This window comes from Anser cygnoides, chromosome 24 (assembly GCF_040182565.1).
Source record: "Anser cygnoides isolate HZ-2024a breed goose chromosome 24, Taihu_goose_T2T_genome, whole genome shotgun sequence".
NCBI classification, from domain to species: Eukaryota; Metazoa; Chordata; class Aves; order Anseriformes; family Anatidae; genus Anser; species Anser cygnoides.
This window is the reverse complement of record NC_089896.1, coordinates 3,387,531-3,409,789: the sequence shown is the minus strand read 5'-3', so window position 1 is coordinate 3,409,789 and position 22,259 is coordinate 3,387,531. Positions and strand designations below refer to the sequence as shown.

At 57.3% G+C, this 22,259-nt stretch overlaps 1 protein-coding gene across 2 annotated transcripts; it reads left to right on the top strand.

Moving 5' to 3' along the window:
* Nucleotides 1-266: 266 nt before the first annotated feature.
* FAM76A (family with sequence similarity 76 member A) lies at nucleotides 267-15,075 on the top strand. Of its 2 annotated transcripts, XM_066982444.1 has the most exons (10): nucleotides 267-426; nucleotides 1,926-1,990; nucleotides 2,761-2,815; nucleotides 3,388-3,540; nucleotides 4,136-4,293; nucleotides 4,839-4,925; nucleotides 5,576-5,707; nucleotides 9,897-10,032; nucleotides 10,510-10,611; nucleotides 13,101-15,075. In XM_066982444.1, exons 1-10 carry the CDS (start codon nucleotides 346-348, stop codon nucleotides 13,185-13,187), a joined length of 1,056 nt encoding a protein of 351 aa, XP_066838545.1. In that variant the 5' UTR covers nucleotides 267-345; the 3' UTR covers nucleotides 13,188-15,075. The 2 variants fall into 2 exon arrangements, with proteins under 2 accessions (XP_066838545.1, XP_066838546.1); XM_066982445.1 differs by lacking the exon at nucleotides 5,576-5,707.
* Nucleotides 15,076-22,259: the final 7,184 nt, after the last annotated feature.

The window sequence follows — 22,259 nt, the reverse complement described above, 5'->3', positions numbered from 1 at the left end:
CCCCACCCCGCCGCGTTCTCGCGAGACCTCCCCGCCTCTCCCCGCGCGCCCCCGGGGCCGCGTCACGCGCGGGGCCGTTGCATCACCGCCGCGCGCCCTCTGTGACGTCAGCGCTCCCCCTCCCCAACGACCGTCGCGGAGGGGAAAGGGCGGGGGCCTCCCCGCCCCCGCCCTCCCCGCGGAGCGACGGGCGCGCCGGCCAATGAGAAGCGGCGGCGGCGCGAGCGATGGGGGAGGCGGCCAATGGGAAGGGAGGAACGGGCGGAGAGGGCGGGGCGGAGAGGCGGGGCGTTGGGGACGGGCGGCAGCGGAGGGTTGGGCTGCGCCTGTCAGCGCGGCGGCGGGATGGCGGCGCTGTACGCCTGCACTAAGTGCCACCAGCGCTTCCCCTTCGAGGCGCTCAGCCAGGGCCAGCAGCTCTGCAAGGTGCGGCGGGGCGGGGGGCGAGGGGGGCTGGGAGGGAGGTCTGTGAGGGAAAGGGGGGGCTGTGAGGAAAGGGGGGGGGCTCTGAGGGAAAAGGGGGGGGTTCCTGAGGGAAAGGTGGGGCTGTGAGGGAAAGGGGGGGCTCTGAGGGAAAATGGGGGGTCCTCTGAGGGAAAGGGGGGGGGTTTGAAGGAGGTCTCTGAGGGAAAGGGGGGGTTGTGAGGGAATGGGGAGGTCAGGGAAAGGGGGGGGGGCTCTGAGGGAAAATGGGGGGGTTCCTGAGGGAAAGGGGGGGCTCTGAGGGAAAATAGAGGGTCATCTGAGGGAAAAGGGGGGCTTTGAAGGAGGTGTCTGAGGGAAAGGGGGGGCTGCGAGGGAATGGGGGGGTTAGGGAAAGGGGGGGGGTCCTGAGGGAAAAGGGGGGGGCTATGAGGGAAAGGGGGGGCTCTGAGGGAAAATGGAGGGTCCTCTGAGGGAATAATGGGGTCTTGAGGGAATAGGGGGGCTTTTAGGTAAAGGTGAGGGTCCTCGGAGGGAAAGTGGGGGGCTTACTGAGGGAAGGGGGGGGATCTTGAGGGAAAGTTAGGGGGCTTTCTGAGGTAAAGGTGGGGGTCTTCTATGGGAAAGGGGGGATCTCCGAGGGAAGATGGGGGCATCTTGAGAGAAATTGGGCAGGGGGGCTGGGAGGGAAGGTGAGGAGGCCTCTAGGAGAATGGGGGGGGGGAACTCAGAGGTAAAGGTAGGGAACCTCTGAAGGAAAGTGTTTGGGGGGCTCTGAGGAAAAGGTGGGGGTCTCCGAGAGAAAGTGAGGGGGGGCTCTGAAGGAAGGTGAGGGGCTGGGTGAGGCAGGGCTGCTGGGGGGGATTTGGGGCCTGGGGGCACTTGGAGGGACTGAGGGTAGCTGAGGGGGCTGCTTATGGGGAGGTCTTGGGGGTGCCTGGGGCCTTGGGGGGGGCTTTTGGGTTTCATCAGGGAGCTGTGTGTAAGGGGGGGGTTCCAAGGTATGGGGGGAGGATCTGGGGGCATCTTGAGGGAGTTCTTCAGGTATCGAAGGAGGGAGGTGGGTCTGGGGGGGCAGCGGGTGGGGGAGATGAGGATGGGGCAGGGCATGGAGCAGCCTGGGGGTGCTGATGGGGCCAAGCAGGGGAGCGTGGGGAGAGGAGAGCTGGGCCGGAGGCGCTGTGGGCGCGGGAAGCTCGCGGAGGGAGGGCAGGGGTGTGAAGAGCTGCGGCAGGACGGGCCCTGCCCCGGAAGGTGAGGCCTTACCGTGACCCTTGTGTGGGCGTCGGGCACGGCTCAGCCCTCGGGGTGAGTCTGGGTTTACTCGGGGATCACCTGTGCCACCGTCTGCTCCTGTCACCCTGCTCCCTGCCCTCGTAGGAGCGGCACGGGGAGGAAACGTTTGGGGTTTGACGAGTGCCTGTGGCGGGGTGGAGGCCAGCAGGTGACTGGGGTTTGGGGAAGGGCGCGCTGCCCCTCACCGACCGCTTCTCTTGTGGCAGGAGTGTCGCATTGCGCACCCCATCGTGAAGTGCACATACTGCAGGACCGAGTTCCAGCAGGAAAGGTAAGCGTGGCCGCGCCGGGGAGGCCGAGGTTCGCCTTACAACGGAACCGTAATGGTTGCACACCTCTGTGACCAAGCCCGATTGTTGCTCTGGAAGGCGTGGGAGACCTTTGGTCGTCTTCGCAGGTCCGTTGGGCGAGTCGGCGTGCCTGCGCAGTGCCCTTAGATCTGTACCTCTCCCTTGGATTTTTGTTTTGGTCAGCGCTCAGCTGCGTCACCCGCTGAAGGCTCTGGGTACACCTGCCCATGAGTTTTCTCTTACCTGATTTCTGGTACCCCAAAATTATTCCTTAATATGCTTCCTGTGCTTCCGCCCTTGTGCGTTTTTACAAGTTACAGAGGAAGGATTGGTGAGCACAAAGTGTGTGGACGTTGTGTGGGGTGTTCTTCCCTGTGTTGTTGGACAAATCACCTCCGTGCTGACCTGCCTTCACCTCGTAACTGAGCGCAGACCTCCTCCAGAAGTGAGGCTGTCGCTGCTGAATCATGCCTGCCGGCAATTAGCCGGCAATCAGACGCCTGTGTTTGTAAGGACAAAAAACTGGTGTCATCTGGGGGTGCCTTAATTAAAAGATACCTCCTAGTAAGACCACTTTTTGCCAAATTATCCTCGACCAGATGGGGATAGGAAGCGCACTTTGGTATCGGAGTCCCCAGTGAAGATGAATGCAGTCCTGTCACTGGAGACGGAGCCTGCAGGGGGATCCTAACCACGGAGGTTTAGTGTTCTTGGGGGAAGTGCTAATAAAATGATCTGTCCTTCTTCCCAGCAAAACCAACACGATATGCAAGAAGTGTGCTCAGAACGTGAAGCTCTACGGCACAGTAAGTGAGCGGGGCCCGTTCGCCCCTGCCTCTTTTTCCTTTCGTCTCTCTTGTCTTTATCCTGCTGGATCCCAGAGCAGTTTATGGGCTGGCTCTGTTGTGATAGCGTGACTGATCAATAATACGCAGGTCCCTCAAGCGTGAAGCTTTTACCTTTCTCTTCTCTTAGTATGGAAAAGAGCAGCCTTGCATCATTTTAGACCAGGAAATGAACTACTGGAGATCCAATAGAAACAAGAACACGGTCATACAAACTGAGACTGCCCCAGGGAGCGGGGATAAATCCGTTTTCCTGCTTTTCTGAAAGCTGAAGCAGAGATTTAGATTGTTTCCATTTTGGTGATAAATATTTCTGAAGATTTCATAGCACTTGATAAATGGTCGAGGTGTCACGGCTAAACACGCTTAGCTAGAGACCAGGGGCCCAAATGCAGTTACGTCTCCTGGCTCGGCATTACAGCTAGATTGGTGTGGGGAAATAAATGTTCTGAAGTGCCGGGGAGAAGGGGAAGGAGCGATGCGTTAATGTCGTTAGAAGGCGCTACAATATCGGTTGGTCTTGTTCCTTACAGCCCAAACCCTGCCAGTACTGCAACATAATCGCAGCGTTCATTGGAAACAAGTGCCAGCGCTGCACGAACTCCGAAAAGAAGTACGGACCGCCGCACTCCTGCGAGCAGTGCAAGCAGCAGTGTGCGTTTGACAGGAAGGATGACAGAAAGAAGGTCGGTATCTGTAAAAGGAGCCTGAGGAGGTAACGGGGCTGCTCGCAGCGACTGTCCACGCTTTCGAGTGTTCCCTAGCTTTTCTGAAGGGGGTGCCTCTTGATTGTGGAACAGTTTCTGGAGTTGGGCTTTGCTGTGGGAGCTGGTTTTGGAGCTTTGTAACCTTTGAGTCCCCCTGTTCCTTTGCCAGGTCTGCTGGGCAGGATCTCTTGAATTTGGCCGGAGGGTAGGTGAGGAGGCAAAGGAGGAGAAGGGGCCTCCGGGTGAAACGCGAGGTGCCTGCTGGGGGAGAGGGATGGGGAACGGTATCGGTGCCATTTACCTGCCCTGATGAGCGGGTGATGGCTCACAGCCTGTAAGCAAAGCCTGAAAGGGACTGAAGTTAGCATAAGTTAGCTGCTGTTACTGAGTACTGCCTGCGTCGCACCAGCCGTGCCAAATGCACTTCTTGCCCTTCCTAGGCTCCCAAGGGATCCTTTTTGAGTCGCTGCTTGTTTGTGCGCGATTTTAAAGCCTGAAGGTGCTTCTTGTCTTCGCTGTGCTTCGTTTGCGGGCAGGGAGCAAGACAAAACTGTCTCTCTTTTGTGCCCTCCAGGTGGATGGAAAGCTGCTCTGCTGGTTATGCACACTGTCCTATAAACGGGTCCTACAGAAGACCAAAGAGCAGTGCAAACACCTCAGCAGCTCTTCCCGAGCTGGCCTGCAAGAGAAGGAGCAGTACAGCAGGCTCAGCAGCGGCAGCCATTACAACAGGTAACCTGCACGCGCCGTTCTCTCGGGCAGGGCTTGCTCCGAGGTGAGCAAGGAGGATTCCTGGCTGCTCCTCACGCCCCGGAGCCCTTCCTGAAGTGACCGGGAGCAGTGCCTTGGCCTCGGGACCGTGGAACGGTGATGAATTCGGGCAGATTTCTGCTGTTTGGGGGAATCTGGCGAAGTGAGGCGTCGCTGTTTTGCAAACACCGTTGTTCTGGTGTAGGCTCGTAGTCCGCCGGTGCCGCTTAGCGATTCGACTTGCTGAACTTGTGTACAATTAAAGCGAAATTGCGTTTGTAAAACTTGATTGAAATGCAGATTTTAAGCATGAGCTCCTCACCTACCTACTGATCTGGCTGACGCGTTGTTTTCTGTTTATTTTTAGTCTCCAGCTGCTCTTCAAGGAATGATTTTTTTTATTGTTCTTTCTTGTGCTAGGAAGCCTTGTCTTAATAGGCTCAAAGTGGGTGGGAATATTTATCTGCTCCTCTGTCTTTGACTGCAAATCATTCAGGTTCTGACATATGATTTCCTCGTTTTTCTAGCCAGAAAACCTTATCCACCTCTTCTATTCAGAATGAAATCCCAAAGAAGAAAGCCAAGTTTGATGCCATATCTGCCAACGGTGACAGGTGAGCCTGCTACATGGGGAAATTGTGGGTGGGCGGTCTGGCGAAGTTTTAGGTAGGAGCGCTGCGTGCGGATAGCAGGAGGCTTTGTGCTAGAGCAGGGATCTCGGGCTCTGGGACCTAAAGGGGCTGCGTTAGCAGCTTTCCAGAACCCAGCAGGGCAGCGTTACTTGGCCTTTAGACATAGACTGGAAAAAGAAAGGAATGCCTGGTACCTGTACCTGCTAGAACAGGAGCTGCTTGTTGGCTGAGCTCGCCACGAGTAACAAAAACTGCAGCCAGCACAGCTGTATCCTCTCCCTGCAGTCACAGGGAAGGGGTGGCTGCCGGCCGCGCTGCAGAGCTGCGCAGTTTTTGTGCTTTCTGGGCCGTCAGACTGCTCTGCAGGGACATGGCCTCGGAGGAGAGGATCAAAACCCACCTCCCGTTCCCCCTTCTGCCTTCGGGGGGAGGGCCAAGCAATCAAACAGCTTTGCTCGACGCAGCCGGTCCCGTTCTGCTGCCGCAGTTTGTGCTGGGTTATGCCGGCTGCGTGCGCAGCAGAACGGGAGTCGCTAGCAGAAACAGGAGATTGAGATGGATTTTTTTTTATTATTTTTTGATGGTCTTGTACATGCATATTTTCATTCCTCCCTTTCCTCTCTGATTCTCAGCGTTCCTTCCTCTCCCGAGATGCTTTGCCCCCCTATCCAGAGTGCCCCGTCCACGTTGGCGCAGGGGGCTGCTTCCCACCCGAGTCTCGGTGCCCACCATTGTCCTGTTTCTCGAGGCACTGACATCCTGAAGTGAGATCACCTCTCGTTTTCTCCCCCCTGTTGCCCTCCCTCCCCGGGAACTGTCTCAGACCTGGAAACTGCCCCTCTCGATGGATCTCCTTCCAAACAGCAGTGAGCTGGGAGCGCGGACCAGAGCGTAGGCTTTTTAGTGCCAAAGGGGGTCGTTAGAGCAACTGGTAATTAATTGCTGCCTGCCTGCCTTGAAGGTCTCTTCAAGATCACATCACCTCTCCTGTAGATACGGTTAACATCTGGGCAATGTTTGTTAGTAGATGAAATGCTGCTGTGGGAAAGAGGATTTCAGTAATTTTATAGGGCAGCGATTCCCACAAAGTGGTCTGCAGGACCGCTCGGCACTTGAACGGTATTTCTGTTAAAATCGGAAGAAATTAAGGGCTGACCGTGGCTTGGGAGCTGAGCACGGTGTGTTGAGGAGTCATCTGGCTGCCCTTAATGCCGGGGGAGCCGGAGGAGGGCCTGGAGAAAGCTCTCTGCACCAGATCTCTGCCCATCGGCGGTGCTTTCCCTCTGGGACCCCCTTTTGCCCCTGCTCCCTGGGCTGCAGGAGGGTACAAGGTGCTTTTATCTGCTCGTTGAAGCCTGGGCTGAGACCCGACAATTCCTTGCAGCACCGCTGCTGGTGTGGACGTACCCAAGAAGCAAAAAGTCTAGTCGCTAGCCATTCGCCTGCAAAGCAGGAGCAGTCGTTAGAGGAGTCAGATGCCTTTATTTCTGTTTGCTCTCACGTCAGGCGTTGTCAGTCCGGCTCCTGCCAAGGCTGTGGTCTCTGCCACGGGCTCTTGACGAGTCCCAGTAACGAACCGTGTGCAATTTTAGCAGCTCCTGAAGGGCTCCAGCAACGCGCCGTGGAAAAGGCGAGCTGCAGCTGCCTTAAATAGACACAGGGCTGCGTTTCCTGAGCGGAATGATAATGGTGCTTCGTTAAGTGTGATTGTGGAGCTGCTGAGGAGGAACCCCCCCCCCCCCCCCCCAAAAAAAGCCTCCCCTCTTGCACCCTTTTCTGTAAAGCACCCCGGAGTCAGCCTGGGTCGGGGCCTGCGGCGGGGCACGAGGGTTTTTGTCAGCAGGGTGGTGCCCGAGGGGCTCCTCCTTGCTGGGTGAGCTCCGAGAGGAGGTAACGGCGGTGACCCTACTGCACAGCGAGCAGCTCTCCCCGGCAGCAGCTCCCCGCACACCTTGCAGCACCCCTTGCCAGCACCCTGGGCTCTTCGGTGTGCCCCAGCACCCCGGCTGGGCCTGGGCCTCCTCACCCCCTCCTGCCAGGGCTTCCTTGGGTAAAAAGATTCTCGTTTGCATGGAAACGTCCTGGCTTCTGCTGAAAGCGCTAGGATTTGGGCTGACCTGCTCCTGCTTTTGCTGGTGTCAGGGGAAGTGGGAGCTCAGTGCTGGTTCCTGTGGGTTCAGATGGATTTTTGGGAACAGGGAGCGTTTTTATTGCAGGCTTGGTCAGCCTGCTTTGTGCCTGTTTACAGCAGCCTGGCTTAAGCAGCAAAATCTTTAAGCCTGGCTTTTATTTTGCCTAATTTCAGTCCTTTAACAGGTGTGGAGTTTAAGGCAGTCGTTTTGGTTTCTGTTCGGCTCGCTGGAGGGGCAGGTGTCTCTGGAAGAGCTCCGTTTTTAGCTGTCTCCACTGCAAGCGGTGGTAGCTCATCAGGTCATCGGCGGGATGAATTTGAGGCTGCTCGGACTCACAGAGCCCACACCTCCCTGACCAGAGGCACAGCCCCTGGGGATGGAGCTCACTTGTAGGGAGGATGCGTTGGGTGGTGGTGGTTTGGTTTGTTTGCTGGTTTTTATTCTTAGTCTGCAAAAGGAACGAAGTGTATCTGTCACTTTTCCTTCTAATTTTGGAGCCTCAGGCTTCCTTAATACGAAGTTAAAGACAGAGAGACCTTTCATTATTGATTTGTCACCCTTTTAAAAAAAAAGGGGGGGGGGAAGAGAAAGCCGCATTAATTTGCCCGCTGACACTTTTGAGGGTGGATTTTGCAGCAACCGGACAGCAAAAAAAACCTGCCTGTGCTCCACGTCCTCAGCAGGAGGATCTGTGGAGGCCCCCGAAGCTCGGGTTCTGGCCCCGTGCTGCTCCACGGAGGGCTGGTGGCCCTCCTGTCCCTTCTCCCCGCTGGGTGGCAGGGCCGCGCTCGCCTCCTGGCTCCGCTGCTGCTCGCAACGGGAGCTGCCAGGGAGCCGACGGTTCCTGCCCGAGCTGCTCGGGGAAACGGAGCATCTCCCCGCTCTGCTCCTCACCCCAGGGCGCAGCAGGAGGGAAGCCTGCCTGGGCAAGGCAGCGGTGCAAGCCAGTGTTTGTTTTAACCCGTAGAATTCAGTGAGGAAGACTTTATTATATTTTTTTTTTGCCTGTGTGGAGGCTGCTTTTCCTATTTCTCCTCCTTCCTTTCTCTCCTCCCCAGCATATTTGCGCTGAGTGGGAAATTAAAGCTACTGCTAGCAACGGAGAGGTGCCGGAGCACCCACCAGCACGTTGCAGAGCCTCCGCTTTGGGGAAATTGTACTCGGGAACAGCTTTAAAATGGAGGCGCTCTCCTCTAGCACGCCTGTTTGAACCTCTTCTGTGCCTGAGGGCTGCCCAGCGTGACGAGGCAGTGCTAAACCCCGGGGACCCGCCGTGACTTGGGGTGGGCTTTTCTGTCGGCGTGCCGCAAACAGGCGCAGTGCTTCCGCTGTGCTCTGACTTTTCCTTTGCCAAGCTTGCTGTCCCGTGGCTTTCAGGTCTGGGAAGCTGCCCCTTCTGCAGCTCCCCTCTGTAGATCCCCATCTGCCGCCACGTCCTTGCCCTCCAGCCCGCTCGCCGCAGGCTGCGCTTTTAATTAGCAGACGAATTCTTTCCAGGCTCTGGAGGAGCCCCCTGCGTGAGGTGAGCAGCCGGAACTCTCCGTTTGGGGTCTCAGGGGCTTGCGCTTGGGAGAGGCAGCGGTGGGGGAGCTTTGTTTGGCTCCGCACCCTGCCTGCCCCGCCCGCTGCAGCTCCCAGCTCTAAGCTGAGCGTAAGCTTCAGGATGTGTGCTGGCCCACCCGGGAGGCTTTCAGAAAACGTCCGAATTCAGGTAACCCTGGCTGTTTATCTTTATGACAGCAGCGCTGGCTGATAACTTCAAGCCTGGCCGTTATCTTCTAGGTGAAGCTTTGTTGCCTTTTTTTTTTTTCATTTTATTACAGTTAAATTTTTATATAGCCATTTCAGGTGTGTGTGGCTGGGAGTGTGCTGCCCTTTTAGCACCCAGAGATAAAAATCAAGCTTAGCATTACAGCGGTGAGGAACAGAAGGCAGGCAGAGATCAGGTGAGCTCCCTGGGCCTGTGGCTGCAGCTTATCGTATCTTGTGATCTGCTGGAGCGCGGCACTGGGGGTGGCTGCCTAGATCCTGGGTGTCTCGGAGGAAGATGCGTGGATTACCTTTGCAGGAGGGTGACCAATGTCCGGATACGTTTTCAGCTGGTTGCTTAAGTTCAGAATAGCTGGCTGATGAGCAGTGCCCTCGGCTGTTTGTCTGTCTTCCTGAAGAGCCCTTCCTGCTCTGAAGCTCTAACGAAGCTTCTCCCTATGTTGCTGTGTCATGGTGGAACCAAAATACTAAAGTCCAGCGTGTCTTTTTCCCCTTTTCCCTGCTGAGGACAGGGCTGACTTTAATCGAGGTGTCTCCTTTGGCTTTGTTTGTTTAACTCGGGGGTTATTTGTGTCTCTTTCATGTTCCCTCCTTGCCAGAATGTTTGTTTACATTGAGTGCGGAGCTTTGCTGTACATCCAAGGACTGCCTGTGAGCGAAGAGAGTTCCTAAGTGGTTGCGTAAAGTTTCACGAGCTCTCTGATTGCTGGCCTCAGCTCTTTGGTTCGAAAACGGGTCATTACTGCTTGGTGGCTGGAGATGCTGGCTGGTGTTCACCCCCAGCAGTCTTGTGTCCCTGCTGATCGTGCGATAACACAACTCGGGTTATTCACACGGAGCCCCTGTTGCCCAGCATCTCAGGTGCTTCCCAAATTCTCTGTGGGATCCAGGGCAGGGATCCAGGTAGCGCCTCCAGACCCTGTGTGCCTGGAGGGCGCAACATGTCGTAAACGATTCCCGTTCTCCCCCGAGTGCCGCCTGTGTGGGATTTCCCCTGCCTCGGTGAGGAGAAGGGGTCGTGATGAGAGTCCTGCCCTGTTCTTTGCTGCAGCTTCTCTCCGGACCTCGCCCTGGACTCTCCCGGCACCGACCACTTCGTTATCATCGCCCAGCTGAAGGAGGAGGTGGCTACCTTAAAGAAGATGCTGCACCAGAAGGATCAGATGATTCTGGAGAAGGAGAAGAAGGTAGAGCCCTTGGCTTGCTCCCCTCCCCACGGCACGCTCACAGCTGCCGTGTTCACACAGATCACACTCCAGCAGAGTCTAGCTTTTTTCGCTGTAAGCAGCAAGAGGCTTTCTGGCTGTCTCCAGGCTGTCTCCTTTCCGAAGTTAGAGGCTTTCAGGACCCACCTGGGGGGCTCTCGTTTCATAAAGGGTCATTTCCTGGCCAGCTTCAGACACCTCCGCGTGGGGGCAAGGCAGAGAGGAAATCCCGCTGCCCTGTGCAGAATGAGAGCAGCACCCTGGGCGCTTCTGCTTCTCCGTGCAGCTCTGTGGGCCGGTTCGGGTCCTGTTGCTCTTCCCCGGCTACCCCAGCACGTTTCCCAACTCGGGCAGTCTCACACAGCTTCTTCAGAGGTGTTCTCTGTGGCAGGGTGCATCCGGGGTGAAGGCGGTCATCCCTTCCTCCAGCTCATGTGCTCTCTCCTGCTTTATCTGCAGATCACAGAGCTGAAAGCCGACCTGCAGTACCAGGAGTCGCAGATGAGGGCAAAGATGAACCAGATGGAGAAGACGCACAAGGAGGTCATGGAGCAGTTACAGGTGACAGCATTTTTGTTTTAATTTGCTGAGCTGCGCTGTACCTGGGAGTGACTGAGGACACTCCCCATGAGAACAACCGTGAGCCTTTGCACGGGCAGATCTGCTAACGCTTCTCAGCCCCGTCCTCCGGCCTCTCTGCTCTGCCCCAGCCCCGTACCACGCCGCAGCGCGCTGTAACCCCTATTTACATCCTTCTCGCTGCTCTCTACTCGGGCTCAGGCCCTCCACGTTGTAAAGTGCTGGGCTGTGTCCCTTGTGGACCAGCTGGGAACCATCAGACTCGTTTTACCGATTGCCGACGTTGGGTTTGAACCTGTTCCTCCGGCCTGCAGAACCTGTCAGCTCCCCGTACCGCGTAGCCCCTAACATGATTTATGTGGCCGGTAAGCGAAGGGAACAAAGATCGAGACACAATCGGCAGTTCCCTTAGCGCTCTATCGCCGTAGTCCAAATAAAGAAGTCCCTGAGCTCGAGGGAACAGGGAGAGCAGGATTTTTGTCACGGCCATGGAAACGCCAGGCGGACTATCAGCCTGAATACGTTGTGAGCCACTGAAGAGATCGGGTCAAAGGGGAGCTGGTTACGGGGAAGAAGTCAGCCTTAGAAATGAACTTTGCACCCTTTAATTACCCTGGGGTTTATAATGATCTAAAGCCCTAGCAATGAGAAATGGGAGGGGATAAGACAAAAGGCTTATATTCCTGCTGAGAAAACAGCCCCTCCTCCATCTGCACACACCCAAGTTAATTATTAGAGAGGGAGACAGGTTTTGGAGGCTGCAGTTACTGTCGGAAAGCTGGTGCCCACGAGCTCCTCCGCACAAAGCGCCTTCTTAAGCAACGTAAGCCTGCCTGGAGGCTGCGGGGTGTGCGGGGGGCTGGGTGCGCTCCCCGCCCCGCGTGAGCAGGGCAGCGCTCTTGGTTTGTGGTTGAGGGAGCGACGACAGCCAAAGCCTTCTGCCTGTTCTGCTTTTGTGATCCTGTTTCAGCCTAGAGCTGTTTCTGTCTCGTGGCTTTGGGCCTGCAAAGAACGACTTGATGTTCTTACTCCGTTTCCGAGCAGACGGCTTTCCCTTAGCACAAACCTCCACCTTTTGGTTGCCTCGGCAGCCCCGGCCGTGAAGCCAAGGGCTGGCGGGGAGGTGCCCTCCCTCCGTGCGGTGGTTTCCCGAGGCAGGGCGCGCTGCTCGCTCAGCGTGTGTCCCCGTGGAGCCTTTTGCTGTAGTTAAAAGGGGACGTCTTGTCTCGGAAGCTGCCGGACGCCTCCCAACAGCCTTAAACTTGCTCAGTTCTGAGGGGAAGGAGGAAGCGTCAGACCCACGAGCAGGTTTGCCCACAGCCACCCTGGGTGGGGAGGGCTTCGCGTGTCTGCCGCCCGCTGCGCTGCTCTGTACTTAGCTCGGGGTGGGACCGCCACGAACTCCTCCTCTCCGCTGTCCGAATGTTTTCCCGCAGCCGGTGCTGACTGAGGCTCTGGAAACTTTCTTCCCTGCTTCCAAAATAAAAGTTGAAATCCTCCTGGTGTATTGTAGGTGCCTTGAAGTGTTCACATGGTTTTTGATGTGTTCATGGGTTATTTTGTCTTGTCTTTGCACCGGGGGGAAGCAGGGGTACTGTGTTCTTCCAGCCTGCAGGAGGTACAAGAAGCTGCTTTGCCCCACGCAGCACCGGAGCGGAGGGTTTAATTCCTCTAGCAACCTTTGTGTGTTCAGTCACTCGCTGCAAACCAGCGCGGAAGGGCTGTGGCTGGTTTTGTGCAGGTTCTGCTCCTTATCCTACCGGTATGGCATAAATTACTGTGTGGGCCAGAGGTGAGCGAGCTCAGGAGTTTGTGAAAAGGGACCAAAGAGCCTTGTTCGTAAGTTGCTGTGATCTTTAATTCAGTCCGAACCAGGGAGCCGAGCTGTTTTCTCTTGGTGCCCTGGCGGGTTCAGGAGGCTCCTTGCAGGGATGCAGGCGGCGCGGTGCTGAGCCCTGGTGAAACGTTGGCAGCGTCTCAGGAAACCGAGGGTGAAACAAAGCCGGAGAACAGCGTGAGCTGTTCCACCCTGCGCACCAGTGAGGAGAAGGGTGGGAGAAGTTTGCCTTCGACTCGCTAAAACAAGAGTCAGGATGGGGCCTTGAGTCCCTAGGGTTTCTCTCCACCGCTTCTCGCGCTGTCAGACCACAGTGGCTGGCGGAAGGGAAGCGGAGGATTGAAAGCCGGTCCCAGAGACCTTGGCGAGTGTCCTTGGTTGGTTAATGCGAGTCGGGAACGTCAGATTTCACCACAGCCCCGTAAACCTCCCTCCTGCTTGTGTTAGAGCAGGGGGATGCGGGGGGGAGGGATGGTAGGGGTGAGGTGCTGGACGCGACTCGCGCTGTGATGCTGCGCAGCAACACCTCCCTCCCTTCTCATCGGATGCGGCGGTTTCTGTCCAGGCAATTCTAGGATCCCAGGAGCTAACGATGATCCCTGCCATTAAATACCCGTTTTCACTGTGTTTCCAGGCCAAGAACAGAGAACTCCTGAAGCAAGCAGCTGCCCTATCGAAGGGCAAAAAGCCTGAGAAGTCGGGAGCAATAACCTCCCCTTAAAAACCAAACCCCCGATCTGGGAGCTTTCCCCAGCATTAGCCAAGGAGTCCAGGAGGCCTGCCTGATCGCTGGAAGCCAAAACCTCAGTGTTGTCACTCTCCCACTGCCGTGGCCTCGATGGAAACGCCTGGTGTGTGTTGCCTTTCGACAGCATGCTTGAGTGTGCCTGGTTTCGATCTCTGTTGAACACCGTTCCGCATCACGGCGATCCGCGGGGAGAGGTCCCAGCCACCCCACACACCCCCCCCGAAGCACTGCTGACTGGAAGAAGTGTTTTCCTGACCAGTTACTACCACTGCCACCTCTTTCGATGAGCAACCAGGAACCTGCTGCATTAGAGACTTCTCGCTGGTTTCAGACCTGCTGCTGTGAGGCAATAGCCGCGGCCAGTCGTTCCGCAGATGAGACGGGAGCTGCGTGCGGTGGGAGCTTGATTTGTCTCGGACTGTTCCCTCCTCAAAAGGAAGCCGATAAATCACCAGCCCGACGGACGTTACTGGAAGGTTGTGCCACTGCTGAGAACGGTTCATCCACCCTTTTGAAGACGCTTCCAAAGTGGGGGCTCTGTATTTATCTTGGAGGGGTTTCATTTTGTTTTTCCTTTTTTTTTCTTTTCCCAGTGTCAGCCTGGCAAAGCCAACTGCTAGGTTTGGTGTTTTCCTGTTTTCTTATGATAGCTTTTGGGTTGGGCGCCAGAGCTCGATGATACAGACACAGACCCACCTCGTCCCACCCCTGGTTACTTGGTGGCCTTTGGGGCTTGGCGGGATCGAGCATCTCTTTCTCCATTTCTTTACGCGAGGAGAGCTCGAGGCTTGGCTGCTTCCTGTGCTCCCCTCAGCCCCTGGATCGAGCTCGCCCTCTTCTCCCCCTCTCCCTGCCAGATGCAGAAGCAGGGGCCAGGCTGACTCCGGGAAAGCGCTTACTCAGGCAGCAACCCGAGCCAGGAAGTGTTTCTTGGGGCTCTTCGAGGGACGTTTCTCGCTGCTGATTAAAAGCCAGCAGAATAAAAGGGCTACGAAAGTTCCCTGCACCAGGGACGCGCTTCTCAGAAACAGCTGGAGAGCCGCAGCGGAGCCCCTAGAGCCAGCCAGGCCGCCCGGGGTGGGCGCTCCCCGGGCTCCCCACGTCTCTTGGGGGGGGGACAAAAAGCACTTGGCACCGGGGGAAAGCAGCCCCGAGCCGCACGAGCGCTCCTGGGCATCGATTCAGGGCGTGCGGAAACATCTCAGGGTTCGGAGACCCGCGGGGCGGAGGAGGAGGGGACGACACCTTAGCCTGGAGGGGCGCCGACAGTAGGTGGTGGCAAGGAGAAAAGCTGCCCTTCCGAGGCAGGCCTGGCTGCTCTGTCAGGGGTTTTTATTAAGCTTTTAACTAGACATTGTGAGGTTTTTTTTCTCCTTTTTTTGTTGCTAAAGATGACTTTTACTCAAAGGCACTTTTTTGATGTTGGCTTCCGGCATGGAAGGAGCATGCTGCAGCATCAGACACTCTGCCACATCTTTTTGTTCTTTTTTTTTTTAAAGATACTTCTGATATGAGGAAAAAAAAAAAAGTGTTACACTTTGCCAGAGTGTGACAGCAGGAAAATACTCACCTAATTTTATACTTCACACGTTTTTAGAAACTGAGGTGCATTGGTGGGATTTTTTTTAAACGGGGGCTTTGCTTTTTTTGCTTCCCTCAAGCTACAGAAACAAACGGAGGGAGAAAAGCCCTGTATATACTGTTAAGGTTTTTTTTTTTTAATTGTGACAAAGTTGAGTAGCTGATAATTTGTAGTAATAACATTGTTCCTTTGTATGTTTGTAATAAGGGAGATTTTAAAAGGGTTGCTTTGATTTGTACAAAAACTCCGACAAATGTTAAAGTGTTTAAAAAAAACAAACTCGTCTGTGTGTGCCTGATACTTTTTATTTGCCTGAAAGAGGAAAAAAAAAAACCACCGCCGGTCCCTGCCTGGCCCTGACTCGTCCCCTGCTCCAAGGACTGCGGTGCAGCCCCGGCTCTGGTGCGGGCGCTCGCCATTGTTTGCCTCGCTCCGACTTTTGTTTCTATCTTTAAATCCTCCCAGCCCGGCCTGTTGCTAGGATCCGCGCTCCTTGGTTACATCCCGCTTCCCAGGACCGCTCTGCCTCTCTCGGAGCAGATCTCTCCGTTTTCTTCCCCAGCCACGAAGGCAGAGCGCAGAAACCATGCGGCCCTGGTGGGGAACAAAGAGATGAGAGGATCAGGGGCTTCTTCCCTTTAACCTACAGATGCAAACGACACCAGTAAGCACCAGTTCTGTCTGCCCCTTACCTCAGCGCTGAGTGGGGCTGTTTGGAAGGGAAATCGGATTGGTTTTTATTAAAAAAAGCTTCCAGTTCTCCAGCAGAAACGGGTAACCGAAGCTGATTCCCATGTGGAAGCACCCCTGGCCCTCAAGGGAGCCGCAGTTCAGGCTGTCGGGTGTCCCTCGCCTCCCGGCAGTGCCGCTCCCCGGGGGGACGAGCAGCCCTGTGCTGCGCCCCGCTCCCCTCCTGCGGGGCCGGGGAGCCGTCCTGGCTGTGTCTGTTCCCAGGGCGCTGCCTGCAGTGGGAAAATGCAAGCGCTGGCTCTGCTGGAGCACTGCAAAGGCTTTTCCCACTCAAAATCCTCTTTCCGCGTTGGATTTTTCAAAGCCCGGAGTTGCACGCAGAAAATGACCGCTTGTCTGGGATTCGTTACTGGTGGCAAATGCCCTAATTCTTAGTTGAACACGGGGAAGGCAAACAGTTTCTGTAGAAGGTTTAGCACGGGCGTTACGTCCTTTCAATGGCTGTTACTCTTCCAAGCTCTTTGGCTTCTGCTGCCTGAGAGGGGAGAGGCTGCGTGCAGCCAGGTGCTTGTGGAAGGAGGGCGAGGATGGGTTTCGGCTTGCTCTTGTCGGCTTGCTCTTGCTCCTTCTGGCTTGACACCCTCAGGAATTGTTGCGGCAGCCCTGGAGAGCGGCACCCGTGGGTCCTGTCCCACCGCCCCCATCACGTGCTCGTCCCAGCACCTTCCCGGTGTGTGATCCAGTTTGTGTTAGTTTCAGGGACAGAGAGAAGACCGGACAGAAGCGTTCTTTCCCTCTCCTGGGGGAAGGCTCCAGCTGTTTTCTCTGGGTGTGGTTTCCCACCTGAACTGGGGGTTTCTCCCCCAGTCTGCTGGGCTCCAGCACGCTGGATGAGCCCGGAGCCCCATCAAGGCAGAAAGGGCAGCAGCCACAGGGGATGCTTGGGGAGGAGGAGCAAAACCAGAGCGCGGCTCCTTCGGTGCGTGGTCTGCACCCTGCGCCCTGCGGCTGGGAGCCTTCCCGGGCTGGGCTCTGCATCCCCAGCCTTCAGCAGCTCCTGCTTCCTCCTCCTCCTCCTCAGCTTTGCTTTCCACCAAAGGTGCCGAAGCCGCAAGCTGCCGCGGCTGCCGAGCCGAAGGCCGTTCCCGTGCGAGGAGGCGAGCTCACAGCCCTCGCCGGGGCAGCGCCGCAGAAGTGTGCCAGTAGGACGGAGCGTTCGCACGGCGCCTTATCTCTGCTGAGGGCAGCGCAAACCTCGCCGCTGTATCCTTGAGCGTGCCCAATTATCCCCGTTTACAGCAGGTAGGGAGGCAGATAAGGGCTGATTTGCCCAAGGCTCGGCTCCGAGTCCGCGGGGAGAGCTGGGGCCACTCTAAGAGCCCCCACCCCTTGCTCTGCGTCTCCAAGGGGCCACCTCGAGTCCGCCCCGGTGGAGCTGCAGGGAGGATTTTGAGTGGGTTGCGGGCAATTTTTGCAATTCCCAGCCAGGCCTTGGGTGAGAAATGACTGGTTCCTGCCTTTATCTGCTAGCACACACTTCCTTCTCTCTGCGGTTTATCCACTGCTTCTAAAGCAGTTTGAATGTTTGCAGAAGGATATCTCGCTCTATACATATATTTATTATTTGGGGTTGTGATTACTCCATTTCTATTTCAAAGCTTTAGAAAAATACGATTTTGACAGCAGTTGAATGCGCTTGAAAACGGCGTTCCGTACTGATCTCAGCCACCTGAAATCGGGGTCAAAAATGAGACTTCCAGGTCAGTGCTGCTCCCTGCTCCACCAGCTCCAGGTGAGCTCGTGTTTGGCTGCCCCTCGCCTGCCTCCGGCAGGAACCTCTCCCCGTCCCGAGGATCCCGAAGCTCAAAGGCTGCAGTTTCAGGAGTGCTGACCTGGGCAGCTGAAGGTGGCTGGGTCTTCAGGGCACAGTGAAAACCTCTTGCAAAGCATTTCTTGAGATCTACTAACCGAGAGGATTAGTTGCGTGCGTGTTTTTTTTTAAAGTAATTACTTGAATAAATGTCTGCTCTCCAAACTTACAGGCCCCTTGGCAAGGAGCTGGGGCTTTAATATGTGAATGAATAAACTCTTTTGCAGCCTGACAGCGTGTACCTGCAGCAGCAGTAAACCCACAGCAGAAATAAACCGACGTAACCAGCCGGTAATTACCCAGAAACGCGCTCCCTTCCCCTCCTCACCTAATTGCTGGGGCTTTCTGGGGGTGCTGGCTCACGTGGCGTGCCCTAGGGGCAGCAGGTTTGGGCTGTAGTGTCTTAAAAAATAAACCAGCTAAGGCTCTTAAAATCTTTCAAAGCGTCAGGAACCTGTTTTGTAGCTGGTCCGGGAGAGGTGAGCACCAGCCTTGTTTGGGAGGGGAGGGGAGGAAGGCAGCACGCCCCGCTGCTCGGAGCAGCGACACGAGCGGGCTGAAGAGGCCGGAGCGGGGAGCGGGGGCTGCTGCGGGGGTGGTTCGGGGGCTTTGGGGTGGGGAAGGTCCGGCACGGCCTTGGGATGGTGCCGTGAGAGGTGTCTGCACAGGAGGCTCGGCTGCCCTTTGCCTCCTGCCCAAGGAAATCTCTGCAGGGCCAGGAGTCCAAAGGCGTTTTGGCTGCAGCCCCAGCCCTCGCCAGTGCCAGAGCGATCTGCAGGATTTGGTACCCGCTGCTGCGGCACGTCGGGGCTCTCCTCCTCCCCCCTGCTGCTGGAGAAGGCTCCAGAGCCACGAGGAGCCCTTCGCCAGTACAAACCAGTGCAAGCCACTGTTCCTGTTGTGCTCGTGCTGCTGGAGCTACGTCCACCTGCGTGCCATGCAGGTCCCGAGCGCCTGCAGCTCCTGTTGGTGCGGGTGGTGCTGCAGAGCTGGGGACCACGCTCTGGCTTAGCTCCCTCCGTGCTCCAAGCAACCCAATCGCTGCCAGGCTCTGTTTCCTCTGGCAGGGAAATTCCCTGCACCCCATAAAGAGGCCGGGCACCCTTACTGCATCCCATCAAGGCCAGATGCTCGGGGTACCAGTCTCTGGACAGGAGCGAAGCGCAGAGGGAACGGAAACGGGTTCACCAGGTGCCCCAGCAGCCCCCTGCACGGTCCCGCGGTGCCTGCCTTCGTCCTTGGGGTGTGGCCCGGCTGGACACCAGGCCAACGGGGTCCCGGGGGGACCCGGGGCAGCGGCTCACCCCAGGCAAGCTCGCTGTTTGCTCTAAGGTGACTTATCTTGAGCAATCCGGCTGCCTTCCTGTTTAGCTTTCTTACCGCGCGCCGTGGAGCTAAATCAACAGACTTGTACAGTCAGCATCTCGTTAACTAGGGCGCCCTCGCTCCCTGAATAATTAGTGAGCCGTTGCATGTTTCCCATGATCAGGGCTTCTGGAAACAGGGTGTTTGGGTTCTGCTCTGGGTTTCCCCTCGAGGAAATGCTGCCTCTCCTTTGCCACCCTTTTTCCAACGAATATCGTAACGAGCCTCTGTGCAGCCAGGTACACGTGTGCGAATTAGCACAGGAAAAACCCTTGTTGCATTTTATTTCCTAGCATTAATATGCTCAAACTGGGGCAAAACATAACACCTCAAGTGCTCTTGGATGAGGCTCGCAGGATGAAAGGACTCGAGGTGCTGCAGCCTGCCCAGGATCACCTGGGTTCACTTCTGGCTCCACTGCTTCCTCCCGGGGATGCTCGGCTCCAGAAGCAGCCCTGGGGCCGGGCTCCCCTCCTGGGCGACCTGCTGGAGCTGGGATAACCTGGGTGAAGTCAGCCTGAGCATGGTGGTGGGGTTTTGGCACAGCCCCGAGCTCCTGCAGCGTGCTGGGGTGCAAAAGGCAGCAAGCAGAGAGACGCTGCCGAGGGTTTCCTGACTTTTCTAACCTGGGAAATTTCATCCTGGCTAAGGAGAGTGGGATGCTTAACCAAATGCACGGGCTCCGGGGGTATTTTTGGATGTTTTGTATATTTTTTTTTTCATTTTTCCTACAGGATAAGCACACAGGGGTGTGGATAGAAGGGATTTGCAATGGGAAGGGGCTGGAGAAATCTTTGGAGCCAGCTCACACCAGCACCAGGCACAGCGGGTACCGGGCACTGCGGGTACCGGCCCCTCGCGGCTCAGAGGTGGCGGCAGGTCACCTCCTTCTGCCAGGCTGCTCTCGAGGCGGGGGAAAAGCTGCTGACAGCCCGAGCCGGCTGCTACGTGGGAAGGAGCACTGCAAACAGGCCAGGAAAAGTGCTGAGGCTGCAGGTAACGCGCCTCTAATCGGCCGGGGTCGGCTGACCTGGGGCTGCGGAGCAGATGGGGGAATCGCGTGCCGCTCCTTATTGCCGAGCGAGTGCACAGCCGGCCGCACGCAGCCCCTCCTGCCCTCCCCTGCACGCAGGGCACGGCGCTGGCCAAGCCCAGGGTGAACATCCTCCTGGCACAGCCCTCGGTGCCTTCTGGGGGGGTGTTTTTATATTAAACGCCTGGCAGCATCGCTAGCCCCGGGGTTGCAGCCCTGGGGTGCCCGGGCGCAACTCAGCCTCTGGTCCCTCATGTCCCGAGCTTGCTGGGGGGCACAGAGGGGTTCCAGATGCAGCCCCCCGCCGTGCTGCAGGGCAAGGGGTGGATTTCAGCTCTGGGCTGATGTGCTCGGAGCAAACCAGAGCTCGTGGCCTCAGGTGGCCCCCGCTGGGCACCCGGCAGCGTCTTGGCGCTGTCCTCTCCAGCCGCAGGAGCGGGTGGTGGAGCTGGACTGGGTGCTGGGGCTCACCCGGGGATCGTTTCCTTCTGCCCCCCTCGGCCCCCGAAATGGGGCAAACCTGCGGGGGCTGTGCTGTGCGTGTGTCCACCCGAAATGACACCGCCCTGCCTCGAAGACGCCCGTGGCCACCGGGGCTGCGCTCTTGGCTCCTGCGCTCCCACCTCGGGGCCGCACACGCACCCCCTCCCCAGCTGCCATCCTGCGGATTTGGGGCTGGTAACGGGGTGGGGGCTCTGCCATGGGGGTGACCCAGGCCAGGCTCCCAGCTGACACTCACGGGGCAGTTTTGGGGGAGAAGAGGGGCTTTGGGCTATTAGTGCCCTGCTTTCCCCCAAACACCCACGGCACCAGGTGCTCATTACCAGGGTGGGGAGCGGGAGCACCCCAGGTTACATCCGGCCCCTCTGAGCCCCTGAGTGCTCGGCTCCGTGCTAATTACTGCCACGTCCCGATGCCCAGCTGCTCGGCAAGCTGTTGCTGCCGCTCCCAGCAGAGAGCTGAGCCGGGGCAGAATTCGGCCCCTGACCTCCAGCCCTGCCGCTGGGGTGGACGAACCCCAGGTGGACCTCCCTGTGAGCAGCGGGGGTAAATCGGGAACCGGTGGCTCCCCTGGGTGGATGATGAGGATTTGGGGAGCCGGGGGTTGCCCCTCCGTGGCCCTGCAGCATCCCCAGCACCCTGTGCCCCAAAAAGTGCTGCGGTTCCCCCCCGGCTGGTGGGGCAGGCTCCCCTCTGTAGCCATTTAGAGCTGGGTGAGGGGGGCTGAAATGGCAACACCGGGCCCTGGGAGGGGATTGTGGGGCCGGGTTCCACCCAGAGCAGGCACAGCCTGGGTGTTGGCTCAGGGCTCAGATCAGGCACAATTAAAAACCCAAACCCTCTCCCAAATCCCAAATCACACCAGTGCGAACCCAGAGCCAGAAGCTTTGCCCAGGAGGGTGGGCAAGAAGGAGACGACGTCCTCACCCCGAACACCGCCCAGACCCCGCAGCCCTGCTGCAGAGCCGCGCTTGCAAAACACCCCTAAAAAACAGCCGGGGGTGTCTGCGGGGCCCCGTGCCCGGGGAAGGGAGCAGCCGAGAGCTTCAAACCTCGTCCTTCTTGGGGCTGGCACGGCAGCGAGCGTGCCGTGGTGAGCGGGCTGTGGCTGCGCCAGCGGCACCGTGCCGGCGAGGCTGCGGACACGGCGGCTTCACTGGCAGCGGCGCAGAACTGAGCCGGAGGAGGCTGTTGCCAGGCAAACCCCGAGTTGTTTGTGCAGGGACTGCTGTTTGCTGGACTTTGCCATGTGCGGGCTGTCAAGCAGCACCAGATTGTTATCAGCGCCGCTGTCTGGGGCTGCTGGTGCTCGGGTTGTGTTTGGCCTTTTTTTTTTTTTTTTTGGGCTTCTTTTCCCTTCTTTTCTTGCAAGGGTTTGGTGCTGGGGTGGATGGGAGCCGGCGCTCTGCTGGGACAGGAGGCCATGCCTCGCAGGGAAAGGGAGGAAAAAGCTGCTCCCGCAGCTCCTGTTGCGTCTCTGCACCCCGTTAAATCCACCTGCCCTGTGCAGGGGCAGGGGGACGGGAGGGGGGAACCCAGGGACTGCTGGTGGTGGCACCGAGCCACGGTGGGAGGGGGGCAGCAGCTTCGGACAAACACCACTGCCCATAAACATTTTATTTTATTTTATTTTATTTTATTTTACTCTGTTTTATTTTATTTTACTCTACTTTGTTTTATTTTATATTTTCTTTTCTTTATTTTATTCTGTTTATTTATTTTATTTTACTTTATTTTACATTTCCTCCCTGGCCCCAGCACACGCCGGCTCCCAGCGCCACCCCCTTTGAGCCCCGAACCCCTTTCCCGAGCCCCTCTCCGCTCACCCCCCCCGTTAACAAAAACTACACCCCCCAGCATCCCCCGCGCGCCTCCCCTCCCTAATTGGCTGGGCGGGCGGGCGGCGGCCACACCCCCGCGATCCCATTGGCGGAGGCGAGGGGCGGGGCGGGGCCGCTTCCCACGCTCCCGGCTTTATGAACGGAGCGCCCGGGGCGCGCCCGG